The 25,013-nt window shown below is 39.1% G+C and overlaps 3 protein-coding genes across 3 annotated transcripts; all 3 read left to right on the forward strand.

Annotated features, from left to right (window-relative positions):
* Nucleotides 1-1,561: 1,561 nt before the first annotated feature.
* cluap1 (clusterin associated protein 1) lies at nt 1,562-7,251 on the forward strand. The gene is made up of 13 exons (XM_042482716.1): nt 1,562-1,647; nt 2,161-2,226; nt 2,327-2,438; nt 2,704-2,788; nt 2,892-3,071; nt 3,560-3,655; nt 3,845-3,928; nt 4,038-4,171; nt 4,410-4,551; nt 5,473-5,548; nt 5,664-5,774; nt 5,920-5,969; nt 6,998-7,251. Exons 2-13 carry the CDS (start codon nt 2,205-2,207, stop codon nt 7,172-7,174), a joined length of 1,269 nt encoding a protein of 422 aa, XP_042338650.1. The 5' UTR covers nt 1,562-1,647; nt 2,161-2,204; the 3' UTR covers nt 7,175-7,251.
* A 1,182-nt stretch (nt 7,252-8,433) lies between these two features.
* Nucleotides 8,434-12,140, forward strand: ccdc124 (coiled-coil domain containing 124). The gene is made up of 5 exons (XM_042484069.1): nt 8,434-8,521; nt 9,787-9,964; nt 10,760-10,958; nt 11,335-11,440; nt 11,582-12,140. Exons 2-5 carry the CDS (start codon nt 9,806-9,808, stop codon nt 11,784-11,786), a joined length of 669 nt encoding a protein of 222 aa, XP_042340003.1. The 5' UTR covers nt 8,434-8,521; nt 9,787-9,805; the 3' UTR covers nt 11,787-12,140.
* Nucleotides 12,141-18,034: 5,894 nt separating this feature from the next.
* On the forward strand, nt 18,035-23,007 carry kcnn1b (potassium intermediate/small conductance calcium-activated channel, subfamily N, member 1b). The gene is made up of 8 exons (XM_042484068.1): nt 18,035-18,138; nt 18,443-18,538; nt 19,476-19,894; nt 20,618-20,759; nt 21,643-21,753; nt 22,077-22,204; nt 22,345-22,414; nt 22,720-23,007. The coding sequence occupies exons 1-8, from the start codon at nt 18,079-18,081 to the stop codon at nt 23,005-23,007; spliced, it is 1,314 nt and encodes a 437-aa protein (XP_042340002.1). The 5' UTR covers nt 18,035-18,078.
* The last annotated feature ends 2,006 nt before the right edge of the window (nt 23,008-25,013 follow it).

Here is a 25,013-nt window from a genome sequence, read left to right on the forward strand (position 1 = left end):
ATGGCTGCCACACATCATGGCTGCCAGACACATGTAACCAATAAGCAGGAAAGCACTTCATATAGCATAATGGTCATTTATTGCATTTCCTTTCCTTTCACCCATTCTCACTATACAAAAGTAACATTTCCAGACAGTCTATCTTCCAGAATACATTGATAGGCCTAACTGAAAGTCTTTCTTGAATGTTGTGGGCTCGTGCTTCCGTGCACATTGGTCCTGAATCCCTCAAACCACCTCCATGTTGCTGCTGCAGTTTGTCTTCAGCCCGGTGCTTCACCACTCATCCGCGGCCCTGTTAGAGTCCTCGTCCGCTACAGCACAGTCCAGGCGCTGGACACCGGGCAGCGCCAGGTCCCTTTCGTTAAGCTTCTCCAGAAACGAGGAGAGCAGCCGTTTGTTTAAATGGTCCGTAAGGGTCCTTTCCTCTTCCACCCGCTCCTTTGCGACGTTTCCACCCGACTCCTCTTCTTCCGCCTCGGTGTCGGCGCTGAGCTGCGGAGGGACCGACCGGTGGTTCAAGGGCAAGCCGTTCGCCTGCTCGTCCTCCCCGGGCTGCTGCTCCGTCCAGCTCCCGGCGTCCGCCCCGGATTCCGTCTCCATCCGTGATATTAAAGTGGTCTGCAGGGCGGCATTCTCCAGCTCTTTAAGGCGTTTGCTGTGAAGGCCGCAGGCAGGAGGTTCATTTCCAGTCGCGTTGTTGTTGTTGTGAGGTGGCTCACCAGTTTGCTCCATCATGCTCTGCGTCAGGAGTGCAGCCCATAAATGTGACAGGCTGCTGTGGCGCAGACTGAGGAGTGTCGCCTCCCTGTGGCCACTGCGCCATGCACACTGCAGCTCTGTGCCAGTGGAAGAAAGTGACTATACCACAATTTAGCCGACTATTTCTTCAGTTCTCCAATACAACCCTGCTGCAGAAGACAGCTAAAAACAAGCCTATGCCGGTAGCTGGTTTTAGTTGGTTGTAGCTTGTCGAAGATGATGGCCCTGACCCACTTCTTGCCGGTCTTTGACGGTTTGACATGTTGGTGTGACCAGCCTATCATGTTGCACATTTATTTTTATGTGTAACACATGACACACTAGTGTTTACTTTCAATTAAGTAAAAGACTTACCTCTTCAACCACCTATAAAAAGCATAACAAGTAAAAGCACTCATTAGACATTGAGTGTTGTCGGTGTCGGTTTAATTTTAATGTATTTGTAAGTACCCTGCCTTACATAAAACAACTCAACTATAGGTACACCAAAGTGCAGTACTCCATGCTTGCTAGTAAATGTATGTGGGTACCCTCCACCTTTGCCTTTATCATTATTATTATTATTATTATCATTATTATTACTACAGCAACAGTTAAGTAGCCCACCTCTTTTTAAAACTGTCTTTATTCACACCAAAGAGGAACAGAGCAGCAGTATGCGCAAACACAGTGTAAACTTTGTACGTTGGGAATCCATCAAGTCCTATCAAGTCAAATTCCTACTGTCACTGTAACATAAGGTCTTCGCTCGTCTTTTTGACCTCGTCGAGTTTCCGTAGGACAAGAATTTGTTTCCATAGAGACCGTCTACGGTGAAGACCACATCACGATAATACATCCATGGTGGAGACTCACGAGCGCCTAGCTCAGCTACAACACCGACAGGTAACACAATCATTACTGCCCTCCGTAAACCATATATTCTACGTTTGCTTTCCGCTAAAGAGGTAGTTCAGAATAAAATCACTTGTTACGGGCTGACCTATCGCGAACCACCAGGCTTTAGCTTCTTGCTAACTAGCTTAGCCTAGCCACAAATTAGTTAGGCTAGTTATTGTCAGCTCTGCTAACTTAACAGCAGTTGAACTATCTCCACACGCGGCGTTTGGTTAAACATACACTTTCCGACATTCATAATACAAACAGCATCAAATAATTAAGGATTCTGTTATTTCACGCTAAGAGTTTTTTTGTTTCCACAGGACTGAAATGGTGATAGAGGTCAGGATTGAAAGTCTAGTCGTATTCATATGACGTTCCCAAATCAGTTTTTTTCCTCCGCGGACTTTACAGTCTGCTGAACACGACGTCCTCGATCCATATCCCAAGACAAACTAATGTGTCGAGTTAAGTAGCTTGGTTGTCTATTAACCCACTCTGTCTCTTTTGCTGCCAAAGGAAGAACTAGTGCATCCTCTGCTGTTCAGTACTGGCAGGCCAAAATGTCCTTCAGAGACTTAAGAAGTAAGTGATTTTTACTTAGTTAACATTGATTACTCTGTTGAAGAATTGTGTGTCATATCGGTATACATAGTGGTAATTTGAGATGCATTTCATTCGACAGATTTCACAGAAATGATGAGAGCCTTGGGCTATCCTCGGCTGATATCTATGGAGAACTTCAGGACACCAAACTTCACGTTAGTGGCAGAAATCCTAATATGGCTCGTAAAGAGGTATGCCCAGAATTCACAAAGTCCATGTTCTTCAATCTCAAATAGTCCAATCCATATATCTGTGTTTGTTTAATCGTTGTTTCTTAAACACCACTTACTGGTCCATCAAGACTTCTTTTTTTTCTGTTGGCCCCATGGTTTTGATTGAATACCTCTTTTTTTACTTAACATAGTCAAAACTTTTTATTGACATCCTGTATGTAATGGAGAATACTGTGACATATTTTGCTCTTTGTCTTTCTCTCTCTTTGTCCTTTGCATGTAGATATGAGCCTCAGGTGGATATTCCCAGTGATGTAGATACACAGTCGGACAGAATATTCTTCATCAAGGCCGTCGCCCAGTTTATGGTGAAATATTTTGTTAAGTCATACAAACTGTACAGATTACTCTTAACTATAGCATGCCTGCTGTTATTCAGTCTGTCTAAACCAGTGTTTCACATGGTTGCAGGCAACTAAGGCTCACATCAAGTTGAACACCAAGCGTCTCTACCAGGCTGATGGGTATGCAGTGAAAGAGATGCTGAAGATCACTTCAGTGCTGTATAGTGCTATGAAGACCAAGCAGATGGCCCTGGGAGACCGAATCGAGGAGGACAACAGCAAGTTCAAGTTTGACCTAGGCTCACGGGTGAGATCCACGTTTCACACTGAATAATGTTATGTCTGTATTACTTTATCCTTAGTCATTACTAAACTTAATAACTGAGAGGAGAAATTCCATTGAGTGATTTAAGGTTTAGTCAGTGCTGGACTTTAAGATGAAATGATGGTCATATATTGGTCATATATTGTGCAATTTAGCAGATGTGAATGTTCTCCACATCAAGGTTGGTTCTATAAACTTTTGTTGCACTACTTGACTTGTCGGTACGTCTGATCCACATGCATGTCAACTCTCACATAGAGAATGCAAAATATTTTACTAATTGCTCCATGGTATGTAACATCTTGTTGTTTTCTCCTTTGTATTAAACTTTGATATTATTATCTTTTTCCCGCTTTCTATTTCATCTCTTGTTTGATATTTCCCTCACTTCTTAGAAAAATGTCTTTTATCAAATTGAAGGCAGAAGAGAAAACTGTGTTGCTGATAATGTCTCACTGTTTACATTTCAGATTTCTGATCTCAAAGCAGCTCGACAGCTGGCATCTGAGGTCACATCTAAAGGAGCATCTCTGTATGATTTATTGGGAAAAGAAGTGGACTTGAGGGTGAGGGAAAACAGATATTAACAGACATGCAGACTGGTTTCCATTTCTTTTAACTTGAGTTCTCACAATTCTTGACAGTGGGGAAAAAAACGTTGGGGTTTCTCTTCATACACTAGACACGGACCAGATAGGATGTTTTACTGTTTGAAGGTGATCACTCTTCTGTCTTTATTTCCAAAATCCCCACAGGAAATGAGAACTGCGGCAATTGCCAGACCTTTGGAGATCAATGAAACTGAAAAGGCCCTGAGAGCTGCAATCAAGGAGGTTTTGGTATGTATTCATTCTGATAATCCTAATTTTTTTCAAATTTGCACAGGGCCCTTTTTCATCCATGAAATGCCACTTAATCTACCACTATACCTCTGTGTTCACTGTCCAGGAAAGTGTTGAGAAGACCAAAGACATGCTGAGTAATGTTGTTTCTGATGAAACCAGTCTGGACGCAAAGATAGAAAAGAAGAAACAGGAGCTGGAGAGGAATCGTAAAAGGCTCCAGACACTGCAGAGTGTCAGGTCAGTTCACAGCCTGACAGGAGCAGACAGGTTGAATGACAGGAATAAATTCACAGTGCTTGGGTTAATTAAAAGAAAGCATAAAGTGATTAGTGGTGATGGTCATTTTGAGTTGAATTATTTGCACTTATTGCTTTCTTTGACTGACACTGAGTCTTGAAACAAAACTGACTGACAAGTTAATGTCTGCACTCCCCCCTTTCTAAGTGTGTGTTTTTTGTTCCTCTCATTTTTGTAGGCCAGCCTTCATGGATGAATATGAGAAGATTGAGGAAGATCTGCAGAAGCAATATGAAACTTATGTGGAGAAGTTCAGGAACCTCTGCTTCCTGGAGTCTCAGCTGGATGAATACCATAGACTGGAGCAGGAGAGGTTTGAGGTGTGTGTGTGTGTTTAGGAAACTTAGAACAATGATTTTCAAATGTTTAATACAAGGGCCTCCTGTGGAACTGATGAATGTAATGCTGCATTCTCATACTCCTTGGATGGTCCCATTTCCAGAGTTAGGGAGTTGTTCCTCCAACTTGGTTGTGTTTTTGAGCCTTAACTTGTAATGTGGAAGCAACATTAGATGTGTTGTATTTTATTTGTCAGAGCGTTTAAACACATTGATTACAAGGTGATTTTGTTACAGACACCTGTACATCAACTAGAACCGGCTACTAAAATGTTGTTTCCCCTGACTAATGCAAATAAACATCTTTTCTAGTCAATGTCGACCACTGTAGGTAAAGACCAACTAACAGTTACAGCCTAATACCACATTTAGAGTCATTGTTCTGACTTTCACGTTCACCTGATTTTTCCCTGTCAGAGACTCATTTTTCTGGTTATTTCTGACACCTCATGAAAGCAATTTACATTTGTTATTTTTGCTTTAACATAATGCAAAATTATTTCATTAGAGCTCAGCGTAACCCAGAGACATATATTCTGCAAATATGGGTTTAAAAAAAACACAAAAACTATTTTAATAATAAATGGAATTGAAAAAAGTACTTAACTTACCCCTTCGTATTACTGTTTTGCCTAAGAAGAGACTAATGTATCTTTCTCTCCTGTTTTAAACTTGCTTGAGCCCCAGTTGTATTACTACACTAAGATGGCACTTGACATTTTGTGCAGATCCAACAAACCACATGAGCATAACTGGCTCGTGATGATGGGAAATAAGACAATACTTTTCGCAAATAAACAGGAGTGACTCACTCTGTGAATGCTGTGAATGAAGGAGAATAGAGACTGGCATTATGACCGAATCTCATCATGCTGGCTATAATGTCCTGTCTTTCCACTGCAGGAGGCCGAAAACACACTAAGGATGATGCAGAATGTATTGAGGGAGGAGGAGGAGAGGGATCTGACGAGGAGTTCCTGTGAGACAACTAATTAAACGCTGCTAAAGCACAGCAATAGTCACATAATCTCAACCCCTTTTATGATTTAACTTTTTTTTTAATTTGATTTTTTCATGAAATCTGTATTCTACAGTGAAAGACGAGGATTCTGACATGGATGTTCCAGAGGATGAAGGTTCAGACAGCGACATGGAAGAGTGCCGACCATCTAAGCCACGGCCCACACGAAATGGCATCATGGCAGGTACGCGGACAAGGATAGCCATGTTCTCCTTATGATCAGTGCTTGGAAAAATTGGTTAATTCGAGACAAAATTATCTCCATCATTTTCTGTTTTCTATAATTCTGATTGGGTTTTTTTTTTTTTGCCTTTTTGTTTGCACCATAGGAAGGGGAGCTCGTTTCATCGGGAACATGCAGGGTGGTGACAGTGATGAGGTTAGTACTGTAGCAAAATCAATACAAGATTCTTTCTTTGTTCTTTTTAAAATAAACCTAATGTAGCAAGCATCTCTTTGATTTATGTGTTAAAATTGGGATAAAATACTTTTTTTCCTGCTGATTTCCCTCCCAGTGGGCCTCTTCCTACAGAATGGCATGCAGTTTTCTTTACTTTCTTCCTTACTACCATACTGTCCTGTGCACCAACTCTTATAAGTTTCACATCTCTATGGGTTTCCACTTTGTACTCTGTTCCATATCTGATCTTTCACCTGTATTTTAGAAGCCCTCTTTTGTTGCCTCCAGAAGTTCAATCCTTCGTGCCAAAAAACAACGAAAAGGAAAGGTTTGTGCAGGAGCGGGATCTAGTTCGCTCCTTATTCCTGTGTGTATTTAAAGGAAAAATCCACTTTCATATAGTTCACACTGGACAAGGAATTGGACCACATCAGTTGCACAGCATAGCCGGTGTCAGGAATGTTTATACAGGTCACAAGGTGAAGGAGAAGTACGCTCAGAGCGTGCATTTGTTTTGGCACATTGTCTCTGTCTTACAGAGGACATAAACTATGTTTTGCATCCACTACTGAGGCACATATATAGGATAAAACTCACCACCTGTGTTAGTGCTGATTATAGATATCAACAAAAAGGAGGTAACTGGAGAGAGACTGAGATGTTTTAAACAAAGTTGAAGTGTTTGGAATGGATTTTTCCTTTAAATGGTTTAACTGGTCGCTGTAGTGATCTGGCTCCAGGTGGACATGTCCCAGTTCAATGATTCACTGTTAAATCAGACTGGGCATGTTTTCAGCACAGCCGCAGAGGTGATTCAGTGATTAGATCTGTCTGAAGTTTTTGTGAGACATTAGATGGTTCAGTGTAGTTAGGATGAAAACATGTCCATCCCTGTTGTAGCTCAGCGTTGTGTGATGAATAATTGCTTGATAAATGTCATTTGACTGGACTTTGAGCTTTTTGTAATCGGGTAGTTATTCTGTGTCCCTGCTTGCCTGCCATTTCAGAGTGAAGACAGTGAGATTGATGTCGACGAGGATGATGAGGAAGATGATGAGGGCGAGGAGGAGGAGAGCAAGGATTTGGAGGATGACAGTCTGGAGGGCCCTATGTCCAGGGGTGCTCACCCCTCCAAGGGAGCCATGAGACAGCCTCTGCTGGAGGAGAGCGATAATGACTTCTAAATTAAAAAATAACACACATATAACACTCCTGTTTCTGTATTCCACATTAGGTCGTCTGATTATTTATTAGAAATGTGCATTCATTATTTTCCATCAGGTTGTTTTACATAATAAAGAATCAGTATAATATCTATTTTTTAATATTTATGTAAACTGTTTATCTTAATAAAATATTAACAACTGAATCTTTCTCCCTTGTCCCATCAAGTGTGACCAGCTTAAAATGTTTGTCTTGTTGTAAGAGTTATTTAGTCATAAATTAGGGCTGAGTATTTCAATTTTGTGCAATTTAATACTTTATACATCACTCTGTAGTAACCTTTCGATAAATACTACTCTGGGAGGTTTTTTTTTTTTTTACATTTGTTTTTAAACATGATATTTTTCTGTAATACCAAAGAAACAATATATTATAACATATAATATAACAATATATTACTTTTTTTTTAAAATACTCCAAATGGAAAAGGACTATTGAAATGAAAAACAAAACAATTTATCACATTTCACAGTAATGTGAGAAGATATTTTGCAAAATCTGTTCTTAATAGGAGAAAATAAGATTTATTAAGCAGAAATTGTGTAGAGTTAAGGGACTGTCCTTTACCTAGCAGACTGGAGGTGGTGGTGTATTTTTTTTTTTAAGCTCTTGGCAGGAAGTTATGTTTTTTGGTTTTGCTTTGTGGAGGGACATTCAACTTTAGGTCGTTTTGTATAAATTTTAATTACCCTTAGAAACTCCTAAACCCAGAAGTCTGTTTAAAAGGCATGTTTTCTTTAAAAATCTCCCAAATCACATCAGTGATCATAGTCTGAAACTGTAAACAATGGTTATTTAGTAGAGAGAGGATCATGTCTTTTCTTTCAGTCATTCAGGGAGGCTCAGGGAAATATGTGTGGCTCCTAAGAGGGTTATGATTATATATACATATATATATATATATATATATATATATATATATATATATATATATATATATATATATATATATATATATATATATATATATATATATATATATATATATGTTCAACTTTAATTTAATTTCTTCTTAAACCACATTTAAGAAAAATGAAAAATCTACTTTGTACCTTGTATATATATATATATATATATATATATATATATATATATATATATATATATATATATATATATATATATATATATATATATATATATATATATATATTATAATCCATATATCCATGGTGAAATTGCGTGTAACCACGGGAGATGTTACGTCATCATTGTGCGCGCTAGTTTCAGAGAGGAGGTGGCAGACAGATGCCTCTTCGAAACAGTCAACAGTCGTCCACTTACGACCAGTTTTTCCTCTCTTACTGGTATGTAACAATGTTTTTGCTCTCTGTGTTGTGATAATTGTTCTCTTAGATAAATTTGGGCGAAATTGAAATAGGGAATGACCCGCTCGTTAACGAGTAAACCAGTCTTGTTTATCAGACTAGCACCAGCTAGCTAACGTTATAGTTAGCTAACTGGCAAGCCAAACTGCAGCCGTTTGATTGTTTTTAGACATTTCAGCTATGGCGGAGTTAACCTCCTCTTTGCCGACTCGTGTGTTTTGTGTGTGATAACCCATATTTAAAGCAAGCGCTTAATTGTTGTCGCCACCTAATAAGAGTGGAGGGCTAATAATGGTTATACGAAATTAATTTAGGAAACATGAGATGCTACCCACTCAACTAATGCTATCTCAGAGGACCCTTAAATAAATACTACATGTTGAACAATCATACCGAAACGAAATGTCTATAATCCTTATAGGGTTTCCACAACCATGGAAAATCATGAAAAGTCATGGAATTTCCTAATCGTGTTTGCCAGGCCTGGAAAAGTCATGGAGTTAATCAAATTCACTGAAAGTTTTGGAAAAGTCATGGAGTTTTGTTGTGTGTAATGAAATTGTTACAGTATTCTAGGGACGGGAATCAACAGAGACCCCATGATTCCCTGTGAATTGCTATAATGTTGCGATTTTAAACTTGTTGCAATATGTTGAGTGTTGCGACAACACATATTTTCCAATATTTTGCAGTTCATTACCTTTTTTTTTAAAACTGAAAATGGTGTCCCCAAAGCAAACAAAACATCTGTTTTATCTAATAACATAAAGTTTTAAAGATTAAGTTCCACAGTCATTTTTATTGTAGCAAATTATATCTAGTGGACTCAAAAGCAACCGATTGCATTAAGCTAGTAGGCTACGTAAAGTTTAATTTGTATTTGTAATATTAATAACTTAAATTTAAAAAAAAAATAGATGTAAGTCAGCTCTAATATGCTCTAATATGCATCTATTTGTGACACTTTGTTTACCATCATGTACGTTTCTCCATTTTCTCCCCATGTTCAGTCTCTTCTTCAATATATACCAGCTGGATTAAATTATGTCTGAGTAGATAAAGTCTAGTTTGAAAAACAGCACGCATGTGGGGCAAAAAAAAGGTTTTAAAATTTTGTCCATGAGATATTTCTAGGTAGGTTGTTGTAAAACCCCTAGGTAAAACAGGTTACATTTGTATTGAGCATCACCTTGAAAACTCAAACTCTTTTGATCAGTCTCTTTGTCTCGCTCCTTGTCTCTCAGCTGAGGAGCAGCTGTTGGGATGCCAAAGAAGTTCCAAGGTGAGAACTCCAAGGCGGCCACAGCCAGAGCCCGCAAGGCTGAGGCCAAGGCGGTGGCAGACGCCAAGAAGAAGCAGCAGGAAGAGGATGCTCTGTGGCAGGAAACAGACAAACATGTACTCAAAAAAGAGCAGAGAAAGGTGAGCTGTCGCTTCGGTGTTATGCTCACCTGCTGCTCACTTTGTCTTCCACAGTTTGCTGTTTTGTTGAGGTTTTGTCACTGTGATAGTTTTTTGGATGATGTGTGTACAGGCTGTTTACACTTAGCTGAACGAATACAAACATTAATAAGAAAGGAAAATAATATTAAGTCATGGTGACAGACTTGGAACATTTGTTTTTTGCTCAGTTTTTCATATGGACAGGAACAGTGCTGCATGTGGCTTCTTATTTTTTAGACACAGATACCCAGAAGTCTAGATGGGATTAAAAGTTTATTATCCCCAGTGGGACATGTTGTATAAGCCAGTAGTTACAGAACAAATAACAATAAGAATGGAGCATATGAGGAACACTTACCATAATCAGCACAGCAATCACATGATCAGCATGCGTTAAGTAAACTAGAGTATTGTCATGTATTTTGTGTGCAGCAAAAAGCATATTTATGCTTGCTTCAGTGAAAGGGGAAAATTGTTTTCCTGCTCTGTGCTGGACTTATGGTTGCTATCACTGCTTTCTACCCTCCTCCACAGTTAAAGCTTTATCTCATTACATCCACATCTTTTCTATTACATGCTGAGGTGAAAAGACCACAAATTATTCAAGCATATCATTTTTAACCTCATAGCATTTGGCATCAACTGCTGTAAGTATTTTAGTGAATGATTCTTTTTTATTAGTGATGCTAGTGAGCTTGTTGGCTAAACTAATTTGAAACATTATTACATTTTTATGCATAAAAGTCCTTATGAGACAGCCTGCTGTCTTTGCAGGATGACAAGGAAAAGAAGAGACTCGAGCTTCTGGAGAGGAAAAAGGAAAACCAGCGTCTTCTGGAAGAGGAGAACTCCAGCATAAAAGGCAAATCCCAGAAAGAGGCTGGATCTGGAGGAAAAGTGACTCGTGCTCAGATCGAGGAAGTACTTCAGAATGAGCTACAGCAACAGCAAGAGCAACAGCTCAAGCCACAAGGTAAATTTAAGGTTTAAGTCTGCTGGTTAGAATAAAGGTGAGTAGAGATACAATCTTTGGCTGGTTTGGGTATAAAACTAAAGCTGCAATTATGAATCTATTAGCTGTCTAATTAATTGCCAGCTAATTTGATAATGGATTAATCAGTTGGAGTATTTATCTGTTTTTTTAAGTCAACATTCTTTGATTACAGCTTCTTAAATATGAATATTTACTAGTTTCTTTACTTCTCTACAGTAAAAAGTAAAAATTGACAGTAAACTTGAGGACATCATCTTGTGCTTTGGGATACAGTGATCAACATTTTTCACCCTTTGCTGATATTTATAAACAAAACTATAAATTGATTACCATCAAATAAAATGTCTTCCTACAGAGAAGAGCCATCTGGAGACTCCACTGGAGGAGAATGTGAACAGAATTATCCCGGATGAAGGAACTGTGGAAGCCAGAACAATAGAAGACGCCATTGCGGTGCTCAGGTACCATTTGTTCTGTGTGACACGCTGTTGTCCCTGTGATTGCTCTTGTCGATTTGAGTTAAATTTCTCAGGCCGATGAAACAGTGACGATACCTTTTCAATGTCAAAACACGTCATTACATCTTCTCTTCCTGTTTCCAGTACTGGGCCTGAGGACGTGGACCACCACCCAGAGCGGAGGATGAAAGCAGCATTTGCTGCCTTTGAGGAGGCCAACATGCCTCGCCTCAAAAAGGAGAACCCCAACATGAGGCTGTCGCAGCTCAAGCAGCAGTTAAAGAAGGAGTGGATGAAGTCGCCAGAGAACCCCCTGAACCAACGCTTTGCTTCCTACAACTCAAAGTGAATGCACTGTTTCTCCCCTTAACTCCATTTAAAAACTACCTGCCTCTGCACATGGAAGACTTCCATCGAAAAATTGAATAATTTTATTTCAAAGTGAGAAAAGTTGCTGATGAGATCTTCACCACTTCCCACCCAAAAACAATCTCTACAATGCCAGATCACTAGCAAGGAGAAGCTTAATATCCTCCGCTATCAGGGTCACAAGTGATCACAGTGTCTGTGCACGTGGCTTCTTACTTGGCACTTCAGCGTTCAATGAATTTAACTTCATCATCTTTTTTTCTAGCACGTCTGGGGAGGTGGGAAGCCAGATGTTTTGAGAGTAACTTATTAAAGTTCACCGCTCAATCATCAACATTTCTTGTTGCTTTTAAATGCAAGAGCTCTCTTTCTTTATTTTTAGGAAACACATGAATCAGGTCACACACTGAAGTCAGATATTCTTGCCTACTGCTGCAGTTCATCGCCAGAGTTAGATATTGACATCAAATCTCGTCAGAGATACATCAACTTTTCCCAATTAAAAAATGGTCGCTTCATTGCCTTATAACTCAAATGTAGAGAGAAGTTGTGCAGCCACATTTACAGTCTAACAGATGCTCTATAAAATTTCATCAGCACAGAAAAACTAAATATAAAGCCATCATGTTTACACAACAAATGTGGCTCTGTAACTCTACAAAATTATAGGTATGTTTTTGTTCTTGTCTTAATCATGTCCACACCTCAAACTGTGACTGAATAAGGTTCACCTTATCTTCTCTAGCAGGTCCTCTGGCCCTCAGCCAGCATCAACTGCAAGGTCCTATTATGCTATCCTAAGACTGTCCCAGGTTATGATCCAGACATGCGGAGCTCTGTTGATGCTTTGTTTGAAGTGTGGGATCATGCTGAATTTTGCATGGATGCAAAAAAACGTTTTTTAAAATTGTCATATTAAGTGCAGAACAGGGCCATGCACTGCTACTTGGAGATATTGCTCTCATCTTAAAAACAAACAAATAACTTAAATCCAGTTAATGCAACAACACAGGTTAAATCAGGGAAACCCTTCGTGTTTATTTTTTCTTTGCTAACATTTCCAGAATTATTTTGATTAAACAAAGCCATAGTAATGGTTATTGCTATTGAATTAGTTTTGCATTCATTTATATGGCCAGCAGTGGTGTCCAGTGCTGCTGCTGGTCACAAAGGTTTTCTCCAGCACAGCAACATTCACATACTGAGCTGCTGAGGCAGCAAGCTGTCGGCTTTGTAGGTCTGTCAGATGCCAGGTGGAGAGACAGAAAGCAGGAATAAAAATTAAGCTTTAGTAGCCTCAAATGTAATTAACAGGTAAAAAATAAAGATAAACAATTTAAATATATATCTGCAGCATTATTTGGGAGATGGGGTTTAAACATGAGAGGGATCAACCACAGGCCAGGAAATTTACAGAGCAAGTTTAGCCATTTAATACAGATTTTAAATGTTTGGGGTATGCTAAAAAAAGTTTGGGTTGTTTTTTTTTTTTTTTTTTGTTGCAATAATCACGACAGGCAGTTATGTCTCTAAAAGCAGTTGTTTTTTTTTTCATTTATGCATTTCCATTGAAAGGCATAATAATTAGAATAATTCCATCAGACAAAACAAACACAGACAGACAAAACAAACATTTGGTACTTGGTTGAAAAAAACACCACAACACTGAATCTAGGTTTTGAACATCTGAGGGGCTGAACTTTTAAACAATTGTATTTCTTTCACATATTTTTCACAGAATTATTGTAAAGTTGTTTATTTAGCTTGATTTGTAAGGACATGTCTGAGGAGACGTTCCACACGCACTGCACAGGCTTGATCCATTCAGAACCAGATTTTAAAAAAAGCACTTTTGTCCAGCCAGGCTGTTGTGGACGAGGAGATAAGAGCCTGTGCGAAGGCCTTTGAACCACAGAGCTTCAATGACAACTTCAACTGACCTTTTATTTATTTATTTTTGCATTGAAAGTGACCAGCCCCCCTTTTCCCCCCATAGCAACAAATCAGTCCACCCCCAATTTACGGGGATTTCTTTGAGCTTGTGCGTGTGATGTTCCGTCTTCAACACTCTGATGTTTCAGGTTTTTGTTTTCCTGCATCCCAACCTGTTGCTGCAGCCTCCCACCCACTGTCCATTTGCATGGTAACCCTTTACCAGGCCAGCTGCTGCTGCCCTTTTCTTTCTTCATGGTGAATCCTAATCATTACTTTCAAAGGGAAGCGTCTCCAAAGCTCCTTTATCAAGTGTTCGCACTGGGAGGAGGCAAGCTGCTGTCCAGCACCCACTCAGACTGCTCTTACTCTTAACTCTTTTCTTCTGCAAGCTGGGTGCATTTCCAATTAGTGACCTGCTGTTTCACGTTTGGATAAGATAACCTATGGAGGAAGAAGGTAAGGATCAGCAATGGTTGTGGGGCTATGTTCATATACTGTTTTTATTTATGAAGAAGACAATTATTTAAAAAAACGAGATGTTAAATTGCAGTTGAAAGGTTAAAATGATTAGCATCCATGGAAGATGATACATAGCTCAAAGAGCACATTAAGATAAACGGGTTGTCATGCTGTTATCTTTCAGTATTCATAACTATTCTGGGTTTATTTACTCAAGATCATTTGTGAGAAAACATAAAGCCATAAACCAATGACATGAAAATTTGTAATCTTTTTTGGCAGACCTTTCGGAGTTAAACATTAAGTAATAGAATGACATCTGCTATAGAAATGAAAGGATAAATCAGCCCTTTTTCCAATAATATTACATTTTTGTGGGTTTCAGTGGTCATTGATGATCACTGACTTGAGGTCTTAGTTTCTAATTCTTTTTCACAGTTTTGTTTTATCTGTAAAACTAACAAAATAGTAGATAACGTTAAGTTACATCACCTTAAACTTTTATAGATAGTTTTAGCACCATAACACCTAATTCTAAATTATGAATCTTTTCTCCAAAATGACAGGCAATTTCATTTAATTTGTATATAATGTTTCATTACATGCAAACCCAAAGTGCAGTTGAAAATAGGATGAGTATAAATCTGTGGGCTTTTCTGTTCTCCATGTTCAGAAAACTAAGGGGGGGGGGGGCATCTGCTTTTGACAGAATGATTAACATTCATAACCAGCTGAACACACAATTTGAGATTAAGCAAATTGTTGCTTTTATAACAGTGATCATTTGGCCTTGCATAAATACTTATTATAAGAATAGTTTGGTTTTTTTTTTAATCTAGATGTTTGACACTAAGCAAGACCATTATTGAGCCAAAAGACAAACCAAAATCATAAAAATACCACTTCAGATAGAATATTTTTTTTCTAAAGTATACAAACATTTGTTTCTTTTGTTTCCTGTGAAGACAAAATTTAACTTCAGAGTTAAGTAGATTTGTAAACACTTTTCCAGGGTTTATACAAGGTACTTGAGGTGCTTGAATTTAACACTCGGGAATTTAAGTCCTAATATACCTTGAAAATCAAACATTTTTTAACTTGATCCTTGAAACCGTATTTTAATATAATTGAGAGGACAACAGAATGATAAATCATTTTGTAAAATTTATCAGGGAATGGTTTTAACCAGGACGTAAAAAACAGCCGTGATTGCAGTTATTTGCTCATGTACTATTCACAAAGAATGGATGGTAACACCAGTAAATAATCAGCATCAGGATGTTTCACTAGCCTGCAAAACACTAGAGCACCGTCAGCCATTAGTGCGTGTTTTGAGCTGTAATTCGGCAGTTAATAAATGGCAATTAAACAAAAATAAGTTAGTTTTTGGCCTTGGTAGAATGTTTGCTCCATTTCACACTTTTCTTGCCACAGATGGTTGTGGTGAAAACAATTTCATCCTTGAAAATAAAAATGAGCGCTTGAAAAGTCCTTAAAAGTCCTTGAATTTGACTGGCCGATGTCCATATGAAACCTGCTTTTTTATGTTTCTATACCGCTTGGGTAATTTTTGGCTCTGAAAATCCCTGCTTTGCTATGTTTGTGCCTTTTATGGGCTATATTTGAAGCAAAAAAAGGAGAAAAAACTTACTTGTACGATGTGCACATGATTCAGCTGTAACATCCTGATTTTCAAATATATTTCAATATCTTCACAGCATGTCATCCTCCTCCTTCTCTACTTCCCTCTCTCTTAAATGATCTGTGATCTTATTTCAGCTCCGTAATGATGCCATGAGGTTGATTCTGGTTAAACCCACCAACGCAACGCAACATCTCGACTCAACAGGGGAAGTTTTCCATGATGGGGAACGCAAGCATTGTACCTCCAGTGGTTCACCCTCTCCGACAAAACCTCCTGAGGGGATGCATGATCGATATTCAGTTACCTCTGTGGAAGCATCCTCTTCCCTGCAGGAGATGAGTCTGTGCTGTGTGTCATCTTCACCCCATGAAAGATCTGTTGGAATCAACCCAACAAGAAAAACCCGAAACCTAACCTTGTCACAGCTGAGTGACCAGGACTTGCTGCTGCTGTGTAGCCAGGTTAGCAGCGTAGGAGATGATTCTCCCTCAGCAGAGAGAGCAGGAGCCAGTGTGGGACATCCAACCCAAGACAACAGATATGGTTGTTCCTGTCCTGATGCACACCAACATCATGAGGCTTCTACTTTTCATCAATCAAAACAAGGCAATGTCCATCAAGGCTGCCTCTCCGGAGTTTCAAACAAGAGAAGCCTGTCATCATCACCACACACCCTGCTTTTCTCTCAAAGCACCCAAGCTCCGACCACTTGCCAGGTTTTACCACAGCAAACAAACCAAAGGGATCTTTTGAAACCTGCGGCGAACCATCCGCAGGATAATTTCACGCTCCAAGAAGGTCAAAAGGAGCTACTGCAGCAACAGCCCTGCAATCATTTCAAACTTAAGGACAGCAGCAAAGCAACTTTATTCAACATTCCCCTGAACTCAGTCGAGTGTGCTGAGACAAATCAGAAGCTCCACCAGCACCCTCCATCTGCAGACCTCAACTGGAGGGAGATTTTTGGCAAAGAACCACTGTTAGTTCAGCAAAAGCGAGACTCTCAGTGCTCGATGAGCGGTGATCGGACCTGCAAGTCATCTGAAGATCCTTCCATCATTCTCAAGTGCCGCCACCTCCCTTACAAGCCTTTGACCAGCACTCCGCGGGTGCACAGGTCGTCCACTCCAGCCAGTAACAAAAGTGTCCATTCCTTCTCCACCAGCCAGTATAGCTCACTTGAGAACCAGGATTTAGTGGAGGAGAGAGTTAGACAGCGACAAAGTCAGGTATATGGATTTTCTTAAAATGTTGTAGTTTCCTGACCTTAAGTGAACCTTATAGAAGTAGTTGGCAACTTTGCAAAATAGCAGCATTAAATTTAATTACCTTTGTATCTTTAAAAACACATCTCGACAGACATCTCACCAGTCTGTAATTAAAAGGTAATGAAGGAACAAGGCCAAAAATCCAAATCATCAGGAATGAGGAAAGGTATAAAACAGGCAAGCAGGCACAGATCAACAATTCAAAAGGCAATACAATAGAAATGACAGGATACTTGAAAAGATCTTGTTACAATGAGAAAATATCATATTACAACATGAACATACCTTATTTTAACAAAAATAGCTTGTTTTACTGTGAAAACATCTTGATATAATGTGAAAGTATCTTGTTAGAATACAAAAACACCTTGTTTGAACATGAACATTTTTGAAAATGTGAAAAACATAAGATTATAAGAAGAAACTTTTCATGTTATTACTGATATTATCAAACTAGACATTAAAATTTAGGGCAAGTCTAGCTATTTATATTTTATAAAAGCTTTTTTCTTATTTTGCCAGTCCCCTCTCTCATCATACAGTATGTTTTTTCTGATTGATTGCATGCCCTTTGCCGACTGTCTTTCTTTTAGACCAACTCTCAGCATCGCAGTGGATCCAGACTCTCCCTCCCTAAACACACTCCTCCACCTTCCTCCACCTTCCATGCTGGTGACACAGTCAATGGGGATGCAGTGCGACCGCTGAGCAGCCATGGCACTTTAAGATCCAACCTCACAGACCTCCACTCAGGCCAACAGCCTCTTCATCTCCTTCACAGTGCCATCCTGGAGGACGCCTTCTCCAAAGTCATCAGGGAAGATTCCAGTAAGGCCAACAGTGAGACCAGAGAGGAAGGCAGTGTACCACAGAAGAAGACCAAGGACATTAGCTACCGACTGGGTCAGCGAAAAGCTCTCTTTGGGAAGCGTAAACAGTTGAGCGACTACGCGTTGGTCTGTGGGATGTTTGGCATAATTGTGATGGTGATTGAGACAGAGCTGTCGAGAGGATTTTACAGCAAGGTACTGTAGTCGTCACACTCACTGTAACAGAAATCTAAAAAGTGTAATGTACAGCAGACAACAAAGTTTCACAGACTGCTCTTTAATGTGCCTCTACACTGACTCAAAAGGAATGAATGTCCTTTCTGCCGCCCTTTAATCCCTTTAAATGACCCTGTTAATGCTAGCTTAACAACTGTGTCACACTCTGAGGGCGACATAAACAACTTTATTTTTTAAAATTAAAACCAGACATCTACTTTATTTATTTTGGTCAATCAGGCTGCACTCACTGTGCCCATGTTTTTGTCTCCAATATTTACAGGAGTCCATGTATTCATATGTACTGAAGGGCCTGATCAGCCTCTCTACTGCCGTTCTTCTGGGACTCATTGTGATGTACCATGCAAGAGAAATACAGGTGTGTGGATGCATTAAGAGATCTTCATGCATAGTCTTTGGTTTCCTTGGAAACCCTTATTATCATCCAAGAGAATTTAACTCTTCAAGGTCTAGTGCACAACATGTAGTGGCATCTGGCAATGAGGTTGCAGAACTGAAACTTCTCTTGTGTGCCAAGCATGTAGGTGAACCATGGTGGCGAAAGCGAAAACTGGAATGGCACTATCTAGTGCTAGTGTTTGGTTTCTCCATTCTGGGCTTCTGTAGATCAACTTGAAGATCCTAATGGATGAGACAGGCTACATATTTAAATATAAAAGGCTCATTCTTAAATAACAAAAACACAGCAACGCTTTCTTTTCAGGTAAAAACACTACACTACCATGGACCTTTAAGTTGCACTCTGACTGGTAAAAAAAAAAAGATAAAAACAAGAAAAAAACAACTTGTGGTTTATCTGCTTTGTGGTACCAGTCATGCTAACTTCGGCACAAAAGTCATGGGAAATTGTATTTTACTGAAAAAATATTGTTTCACATATGCATGGAAACTCTATTGGCCCATTTGGATTTAAAATGCCAAACATAGGACATGGTTCTACAGGAGCCCAGAATGGAAAAACCAAACACTAGCACTAGATAGGGCCTTTAACATTCTTATGTGACCTAAAAGCCTCCGTATGTCCTCCTACACATTTGAGAGGCAGAGATGAGAGGAGGACTGTTCAGTTGCAGTCTTCAACCTCACAACTAGATGTCCACCAAATCCTCTGCGCTGGACTTTTAACGCTGAGCTTAAGTAAATCAACTGTTATCAATAAACAACTCAATGCATCACTGAAATATTAAAATCTAAAGTCCAAACAATTACATTTATCATTGATATTCCTCTGCTTTTGCAGTCAGTTGGGTCATTCAGTATGCAAAGTTCCTCATCTGTAAGTCTCCTCTCTGCAGCTCTTCATGGTGGACAACGGAGCAGACGACTGGAGGATAGCAATGACCTTTGAGCGGATTTTCTTTGTAGTGTTCGAGCTCCTCATCTGTGCCATCCATCCAATCCCAGGCCAGTATGTGTTCACCTGGACTGCTCGACTGGCCTTCAGTTACACAGCATCAGTGGCGGATGCTGATGTTGACATCATCCTCTCTGTGCCAATGTTCATGCGCCTCTACCTGATTGGTCGGGTCATGTTGCTCCACAGCAAGCTGTTCACGGATGCGTCCTCCCGCAGCATCGGGGCACTCAACAAGATCAGCTTTGACACTCGTTTTGTCATGAAGACTCTGATGACCATCTGCCCCGGCACAGTCCTGCTGGTCTTCAGCGTGTCCTGCTGGATCATTGCAGCATGGACTGTACGCGTGTGTGAGAGGTATCAACCCAAAACTTCTGCACCTCTCATTCTTACTTTTCTACCTTTAGTAACCAACAGTGGAAAAAAGTACCTATACTCAAATACAATTATGTGGTGCTCGTGCTATACTTTAGTTTTAAGTATTTTTTATTTGTTGCTTTATACTTTAACTTCCCTATACTTGTTTGATTACTTTAGTAACTAGTTACTTTCCAGAATCAGAATAATAATAAAAAACATAATCAACAACTATATAATGATATTATACATCATAAATGCTTTAATGATCCATATAGGGAATTTACCCAGCATTATATTAAGCAATAAATAAAGAATACCTATACATATATTAATATTAGCCCTATATTTACCAGCTGTAATACTAAAGTGATTTACATATTGATGCATCAATCAAAAAAATAATCATAATCCAATAATATATGATACTTTAATTTGATGGTAATACTACTTTTACTTCAGTAAAATTTTTAGAAGCATGACTTCTACATGTTAGAGTATTTCTGCACTGTGATATTGCTACTTCTACTCAAGTAAAAGATCTAGTAAACAATGTACTTAATTATCTTATGTTTGAGTATTTTTTATGTTGTTTCAAATGAAAACTATTACATATAAGAACCATAATTAGTGATGGTTAACTTGTAAAACATCTTACTTGTTATATCTGAACAAAGACACAGTGTCTCTCAGCCTTTACCTCCAGGTGTCATGTCCCTGCAGGTATCATGATGCACAGGAAGTGACCAGTACCTTTCTCGGAGCAATGTGGCTGATCTCAATCACCTTCCTGTCCATCGGCTACGGCGACATGGTCCCTCACACCTACTGTGGGAAGGGGGTTTGCCTGCTGACAGGAATCATGGTGAGATTTGTAAAGACACCGTACACAGACATGTAGTGAAAGCTAAACAGCATTCCCACTAGAGCGACGTTACATGCTATAGTATGGCAACATTTTTTTGTCCTTACATTTATAGTACAACTCTTAAATTGCACATATTATTAACATTATAAAATGATAAACACAGAACTAGGCATGCACACTTTGGGATTTTTGCTGATATGCTGACATTTTCCAACTCATTTTTGGCCATTTTGCCAAGTTTTTTCAGAGCAGAAGAGAACCACAACGGTGGAATTCATATATTATACCCACTCTTATTGTAATGAATGTGTCACTGGCAGATGCAGACATAAAATATAATGCTTTTCAAATGTCCACAGTAACAAGGCAAAATAAGAAAAACTACATTAACTTAGATTAAATATACAACATGCCATATTTATTTTTATGTACAATTTTAAAACATGATGCTTTCCCTGAGACAATACCAAGAAAAACTATTACAGGGATACTAGGACTGATTGGCCTGTCACGTTGTCAGAAAACTTAACTATAGACCAATGCCGATATTTCCTTTCAAAGTCCTTATCTGCAGATACTGATGAAGTGCCAATATTATTGTGCATCACTACACATAACAGCAGTTTTCTTAAAATGCAATCCGTTTTTACATGACTGGAGGATGTGTATATGTAGTTTTGCTGTATTTTTAACACAGTTTACCTAACACTTTTCCATTATTCAAGATTAGGATTTTCATTAATTCTTGGTAACTGCGGCTTGAAAATGTTTTACAAACTCTTCAGGACCAGAATAAAGCTGACTGTAATATCAGTGTAGACATGGATGATAGTAATGTTCTGTGCCACAGTGCCACTAACCACTGCTCTTCTCTCCTCAGGGAGCGGGCTGTACGGCTTTAGTGGTCGCCGTTGTTGCACGAAAGTCAGAGCTCACCAGAGCTGAGAAGCACGTCCATAACTTCATGATGGATACTCAACTGTATAAAAAGGTCTCATATACACATAGACATGGACATTTATTGTAGATTATTAATAATATTTGTAGTAAAAAGTGTCTGAACAGCACAATTTTTGCTTTTTTTGGAAACATTAGGTCACTTTACAGTATTCTCTTTGTCTGGTTTATGTCTCAAAGAGCTTTGCAGAGGAACCTAATCAACGAAATGATGAGTAACACTATACCAGTAAAGTAAAAATAAGAAAACAGAGCAAAATTCATAATATGAACATAACTTACTGTAAATGCTATTGGAAACAATTCTTTACATTTATCCTCTGCAGTTTCATCTGCATGCTATTCTGTCCTTGTCAGATTAAAAACACAGCAGCCAATGTGTTGAGGGAGACATGGCTCATCTACAAAAACACTAAGCTGGTCAAGAAGATTGACCGTGCCAAAGTTCGCCACCATCAGCGCAAATTCCTGCAAGCCATCCACCAGTAGGTATAAATATGTCCACCTGGGAAAGCAGAGTTAAGACTACAGAAACATCTTCAGTTTTTATTAAGATGAACTGTAGGCTACTATGCATTTGTTTTACTTACACAAACATGTCTTTGGTTTTGATTTTCAATTTCAGGCTGCGGACTGTCAAAATGGAGCAAAGGAAGCTAACTGATCAGGCCAACACAGTTGCTGACCTTGCCAAGGTTTGTGCAAGCATTACCTTTCAGTGATTTTGAAAAATCAAAACATCAGACTAAAAAATTAAAGCCTACCTCCACCCCCCCCCCCCAAAAAAAAAAAAAAAAAAACTCTTTTTTATTGCGTCTCTAACAGAGTTGAAAACAGAACATACATTACATTTATTTTGTATTGCCTTTTCACTGTTACTATCAATAAACACACCACCACACAAAAATAATTTATTAATTCCTTTACTTATCCTGATGTCTCTTCAAATGAACCTGATGTAAATCCAGATGCATAAACCACCCTCCCTGTTGCTTCCCAGACTCAGAACATGATGTATGATCTGGTGTTGGAGCTGCAGCATCGCAGCGAGGAGCTGGACAGGAGGATAGCAGCTCTGGAGGAGAAACTGGACTCCATCCTTCTCAGTGTGCAGTCGCTGCCCATTGTGCTTTCTCAAGCAATAACAAAGCTACAAAAGGATTTCCTGGACGACTTGGCCTGTCGTGTCCACTTCCTGTCGTCCTCCCTGAGCTCCGAGTGCTGCTCGGTCCCTGCCAGGCAGCTCTGTCAAGGACCCACCACACAAGAGACACCAAACAGCTCATAGACCCCACTCAGTGGCTTGCCTCTTAGTTGCAACCTTTTTTTTATGCTGGGTAGGATTTTCTCAACATGCACACTTTTTTTTTTAAAGTTTCGCGCTGCTACACCTACAGTTACACATTCAGCCCTGGGAGTTGCAGCTACTCACACTGAGCAGCTCCACTGAGAAGGGAAGTGCCTCAGTCAGGGGACTCTAGAGGAAGGGAAGAGTATAATTCATTTGTTCTGCTCTAAGTTTCACTGTTAATCCAGCGACTGAGGTTTTAGATACAAATAGACAAGACTAGTCAATACAGCTTCCTTCTATCTCACCCCAGAGATCCATACAACTAGATGATTGGCACGATATTGCTACAAGGGGAATTACATTATTACTCACTATCATAAAATCTCTTATTAAAACAGCTTATTTTGTACAGTCTAGTTGAGTTTATATTTTATCAATTAAATAAACGAGGAAAGACTTTTCTCCTCATTTTTTTGAGCTCACAGACCTAATCTGGATAAGCGTGACTCGTTTTTGCTCAACAATCTGCTATTTTGCTTTATTTATTAATAAAAAATTTGACACAATGGAACTGGAAACGATTCTCGAAAAATCATGGACAGCAGCTTTAATTACTGATTATTAATTGTTAATTGTCGTCACTGTCAGGCTGCAATGCTGAACCCGCGGTGACAATGATGAGAGAGGCTCTGGTCACATTCGTCCAAGAGTTGTTGTTTTTCTGTCCCAGTAAGACAATGTTTTCTGCATTTTACAGTAAACAAATTCCTCCTTTACAAAAGGTTACTAGGCATTGAGAGCAGACTTTCTAATGTTTATGATTTCTTTCAAAGCAATAATGGTCTGTTGCCGGCTAGGATTTAAGAGGTGAGAGGCTCGGAGAAGTGTGGTTTTAGATGGTCAGACAAATTTGTTATGATCGCGCCAAATGCCAGGCTAAAGCCCAGGGGGCAAAAAAATATTGTAGTCAGGGCAGCTAGACTTCAGATCATCTGCCTGAAGTTCAAACATTTAATTAACACTGCAGTTGCTTCATTACTTTTTCATACATCCTTGTTTTTTTTTTTTTTGTTGTTTTGTGCCTAGAACTTCTGTATTGTGATATGCTGCTTCTTGTAATGTTTTCAAACAGTATTTTTACATTCATCTGAACACTTTAGTTACTTTACAGATTAAGATTTTTTTTCACAGAAAACATAGGAAGAGTTTGTTAAATAGGCTATGTTTTGTTATACATTAAATTACAGTTCGTATAAGTACAACTGCAATGATTAGTTAATCAATCATTCAACTGACAGAAAAGTCTTTATATATATTACGTTTTGTGGGTAGTTTTCTTCTTTGTTTTAGTAAGAGTTTGGGAGTATTTTCCACCTTTAAAAATATTTTTTGTTTTTTCTGTATAATTTTGAGTGTTAATATTGTGCGTGTCCTGAATATACTTTTACTACCTTTACTTCAGTAACATTTTCAATGCAGCACTTTAACCTGTAAAAGTATTTCCACTGTGTGGTAATGGTGCTTTTACTTAAGGATCTGAATAACCTTGACTTCTTCCACCTCTGCACATCCTACACCTGCTTCTTATTTCCAGTGCTCCAGTTTGTTGACCTCATTCATTTTCAGCTCCCGCCAAGCTAAAGGGGAGGTAATTGCGCATCATTAATTAATCGACATAAGTCAATCGGGCACCTCCACACAAAAGTTCATCATGTTTAGACGTTTAGTTTGAGAGGGAAACACGACAAAACATAAGAGCAGTCACGCTTCAGGCCTGATAAACACCTCTGCCAGTGAGGTTGTTTATCAGAGACACCATCTGTCTCTTCAGGTTACCGGTTTACAGGGTGCTTCATAATCTCGCGATAAATGTCCGGAGGCGAGCTGCACCCACGAGAGTGTCGTTTCGCGCGCTGAGGCTAAGCTCCAGTCACATTCCAGATTGACAGCTCCGCCAGCCAATGAGCTCGATGTGCTTAGAGGAAATCAGCCAATGGTGAAGC

This window comes from Plectropomus leopardus, chromosome 3, assembly GCF_008729295.1.
Source record: "Plectropomus leopardus isolate mb chromosome 3, YSFRI_Pleo_2.0, whole genome shotgun sequence".
Taxonomy (NCBI): domain Eukaryota; kingdom Metazoa; phylum Chordata; class Actinopteri; order Perciformes; family Serranidae; genus Plectropomus; species Plectropomus leopardus.

Coding starts and splice junctions, on each gene's coding strand:
- cluap1 (XM_042482716.1), top strand. CDS start 2,205: ATGTCCTTCAGAGACTTAAGAA. Junction 2,439..2,703: donor CTAATATGGCTCGTAAAGAG/GTATGCCCAGAA, acceptor CTTTGCATGTAG/ATATGAGCCTCAGGTGGATA. Junction 5,549..5,663: donor GGATCTGACGAGGAGTTCCT/GTGAGACAACTA, acceptor TGTATTCTACAG/TGAAAGACGAGGATTCTGAC.
- kcnn1b (XM_042484068.1), top strand. CDS start 18,079: ATGTTTGGCATAATTGTGATGGTGATTGAGACAGAGCTGTCGAGAGGA. Junction 18,539..19,475: donor ACCATGCAAGAGAAATACAG/GTGTGTGGATGC, acceptor TCCTCTCTGCAG/CTCTTCATGGTGGACAACGG. Junction 22,205..22,344: donor TTCCTGCAAGCCATCCACCA/GTAGGTATAAAT, acceptor TTTCAATTTCAG/GCTGCGGACTGTCAAAATGG.
- ccdc124 (XM_042484069.1), top strand. CDS start 9,806: ATGCCAAAGAAGTTCCAAGGTGAGAACTCCAAGGCGGCCACAGCCAGA. Junction 9,965..10,759: donor TCAAAAAAGAGCAGAGAAAG/GTGAGCTGTCGC, acceptor CTGTCTTTGCAG/GATGACAAGGAAAAGAAGAG. Junction 11,441..11,581: donor GACGCCATTGCGGTGCTCAG/GTACCATTTGTT, acceptor TCCTGTTTCCAG/TACTGGGCCTGAGGACGTGG.